Here is a 3,910-nt window from a genome sequence, read left to right on the forward strand (position 1 = left end):
TATTTGTCTATATCTGACTTTTCATTTAGCATAATATTCTCTAACTCTGTCTACATTGTTGCAAATGGCAAAATTTCATTCTTTTTCATGAGTAATATTCCACTGCATACTTGTATATATGTGCATACACCATCTTTTTTTAACATTCATCAGCCAATGGACATTTGGGTTTTCCATAGCATGATATTGGGATACTTTACCATTTCATTCTGTCCTCCTCAATTTCTTTCAGCAGTATTTTATAGTTTTCACAATACAGATCTTTTGCCTCTTTGATTGGGTTTAGTTCTAGGTTCTTATGGTTTTTGGTGCAATTGTAAATGGGACTGATTCCTTGATTTATATCTCTGCTGCTTCATTATCAGTGTATAGAAAAGCAACAGATTTCTGTATACTGATTTTGTATCCTGCGAATTTACTGCATTTGTGTATCAGTTCTAGAGATTTTTTGGTTGTGTCTTTCAGGTTTTCTATATAGAGTATCATGTTATCTGCAAACAGTGCAAGTTTGACTTTTTTCTTATTAATTTGGATGATATTATTTCTTTCTGTTGTCTGATTGCTGTGCTGGGACTGCCAACAATATATTAAATGACAGTCGTGAGACTGGAATGACTGTATTTTTCCTGAACCTAGAGGATAATCTCTCAGATTTTCCCCACTGAGGATTTAATAGCTGTGAGGTTTTTCATATATGGTCCTTATTATGTTCAGGTTTGTTTCATTTATCCCTAATTTGTTGAGGGATTTTTATAATGAATTGATGTTGTACTTTTTCATTCTTTTCTGCATCTATTGAAAGGATCATAGGTTTTTTATCCTTTCTTTTACTAATGTGGTGTATCATATCCTCTGATTTGTGAATATGGAACAACACTTGCAGCCCAGGAATAAATCCTACTTGATCATGGGGAATGATTCTTTTAATATACTGCTGGAATTGTTAGTATTTTGTTGAGGATTTTTGCAACCATGTCCATCAAGGATATTGTCCTGTACTCCTCTTTATTAATGGGGCCTTTGTCTCATTTAGGAATCAGGGTACTGCTGGCCTCATCAAATGAATTTGGAAGTTTCCCTTCCATTTCTATTTTTTTTTTAATAGTTTGAGAAGAATAGCTATTAACTTCTTTAAATATTTGGTAGAATTCCCCTGTGAGGCCCTCTGGCCCTGGATTTTGTTTGTTGAGAGATTTTAGTTTCTTACTGATTCAATGTCTTTGCTGGTATTTGCCCAATCACTTTCTCTGTTTCTTCCCTTTTCAGTTGTGTTAGTGGATATGTTTCTAGGAATTTATCCATTTTTTTCCAGATTGTCTGATTTTTTGGCATATAATTTTTCAAAATATTCTCCTGCAATTGTTTGTTGGTTGTTACTTCTCCTCTTCCATTTTTGTTTGTTTGTTTGTTTGTTTTTTGGGGGGGTATTTTTTCTTTTCGTTTTGGAAATTCTGACTAAGGGTTTATCAATTTTTTTTTTTTTTTCGCTGAAGCTTGTCTTAATATTACTTTAAGCCTGCTATAGTTAAGGGATGTCTTACTGGCTTTCTTCTCCCCAATAAACAGACTCTTAACTATAGAGAATAAACTTATGGTTACTATAGGGGAGGTGGATGGAGGAATGGGTTAAATTGGGATAGGAATTAAGGAGGGCACTTATAATAAGCACAGTTTATTGTATATAAGTGTTGAGTCACTAAATTCTACACATGAAACTAATATTACACTGTATATTAAGTAACTGTAATTTAAATAAAGACTTGAAAAATATTACTATAAGAATATGTATCTCTCTACAGTGAAGTTACTTTTTTATATCTTTGTCTTACACTAGATTTCAAGGACACAAGTGATGTCAGAAAATGCCATATAATAGGCTTGAGTTAGAAGAGGGGAAGACAGATGGACAACAAAGTCCTTTTTTTTCCTTCTTTTTCCTTGTGAGATGAAATCAACATAACTTAAAATTAAACACTAAACATGTACAATTTAGTGGCATTTAATGCATCCACAATGCTATACAGGTATCACCTACCTTTGTCTATTTTCTTTCATTTGAGAATGCATTATACATATTTTTTTTTCATGTGACATTTTGCATATTGATTTTCCTAAGATTTACCATACAATTTGTTTTTTCTGGGAGAGCAAAACTTATCTCTCATGTCCCTACATGCTTGTCACAGGAAAAGGAATGCCCATTAGTATGACAGATATAAAAGCATGCATCTTTCCAACCCCAAGAAGAACCATTCTGCTTTTGCTATCCACTTGGTCTGGACAAGGAGAATGTTTCTTAGTATCACTTTAATGAATACAATGAGATTTTTTAAATGATAATTTGTACTCTACAGATCCAATGTTATTACCAGACTATGCAATGGATTGTTTGTATGATTATGTCAGCGAATGCATAAATCATGATGCCTGTGATATTAACTCTTTATATTGATAAATTGTATTTGTCCATTATCAATTTCCTTAGTGCCATTTTCATATATTTATTTCTCAGACTGTAAATCAGGGGGTTCATGGTGGGTGGCACTACAGTATAGAATACAGAAACTAGCAAGTCTAAAAGTGATGGATATTTGGGCAAGGGATGTAAATAGGCAAAAAATCCAGAAGAGAGAAACAGAGTCACAACAAGGAGGAGAGGCAGGCATGTGGACATGGCTTTGTGGCATCCTTCTCTGGAAGGCATTCTCAGCACAGTGGAAAATATATAAATGTAAGAAATATCAATAAACACAAAACAGCCAAAATCTAACACTAGACTGAGTCCAATGACTACTAATTCCCCAATGTTATATGAACAGGCAAGGGAGAGCAGTTGTGGGAAATCACAGAAGAACTGATGAATTTCAGGAAGCCCACACATGGGTATGGAAAAGGTAGAAGCTGTATGAAGAATTGCATTGAGACCTCCACTGACCCATGAAGTGGTGGCCATCTGCATACAGGCTCTGTGGCCCATGATGATGTCATATCTGAGAGGATGGCAGACAGCAACATAGCGATCATAGGACATGACTGTGAGTAGTGCTACTTCTGTACTGGCTAAGAGAAAGAAAAAAAAACACCTGTGAAACACATCCAAGTAATGAAATTGTGTTGTGATTCATTAGAGAGTTCATGATGGATTTGGGGACAGTGATGGAAATGAGGCAGAGATCCAGAAAGGGCAAGTTCTTTAAGAAGAAGTACATAGGGGTGTAGAGTTGATGATCCTTGGTGGTAAGGGTGATAATTAGAAGATTCACAAGTAGAGATACCAGGTAAATTAGCAAAAATAGCACTGCATGTAAGACCTGGATTTCCCTAACATCGGAGAAGCCCATGAGGAAAAATATGCTCCCAGAAGTGAAGTTGTCCATTTCTCTGTATGTTTAATCAATTACTCTAAAAAATAAATCAGGGGAGAAGACAAATCATGAGAGATTGTGGACTCCAAGAAAACAAAACAAAACAACAACAACAACAACAACAAAATGGAAGGCTTTGGAAGGGAGGGGGTGGGGGTCTGGGTGAGGCTGGTGGTGGGTATTAAGGAGGGCATGTATTGCATGGAGCACTGGGTGTGGTGTATAAATAATAAATCTTGGAACACTTAAAAATAAAATTAAATTAAACAAAATAAAGTAGGCAACTTAAGACTCAGATGAGGATAATTTAGTATTGTATTTTCTTAATTTCCCTTTCTCTTACTGTCATATGCATCTATCAAAATATTTAATATCGCATGAGACTGCCACCAGAAAGCTTCCATCGACATCAGGGAACCACAGTTGATCACACCACAGTGTGACTGAACGGAGTGTCAGTCCATTCCAAATCATCTACTTCATCCACCTATCCAGATCAAGAACTACACTCTGCATCTCACTAAGATGGAATTTTTCATAAAGTA

At 35.4% G+C, this 3,910-nt stretch overlaps 1 protein-coding gene across 1 annotated transcript; it reads right to left on the minus strand.

Moving 5' to 3' along the window:
- Nucleotides 1–2,443: 2,443 nt before the first annotated feature.
- Nucleotides 2,444–3,377, minus strand: LOC111139998 (olfactory receptor 14A16-like). Its single transcript, XM_022492391.1, is given in 2 exon segments — nt 2,444–3,064; nt 3,066–3,377. Coding segments are annotated over 2 exon segments (933 nt in total).
- Between the last annotated feature and the right edge of the window lie 533 nt (nt 3,378–3,910).

Source organism: Enhydra lutris, unplaced genomic scaffold (genome assembly GCF_002288905.1).
Source record: "Enhydra lutris kenyoni isolate GAN:26980312 unplaced genomic scaffold, ASM228890v2 scaffoldscaffold141, whole genome shotgun sequence".
NCBI classification, from domain to species: Eukaryota; Metazoa; Chordata; class Mammalia; order Carnivora; family Mustelidae; genus Enhydra; species Enhydra lutris.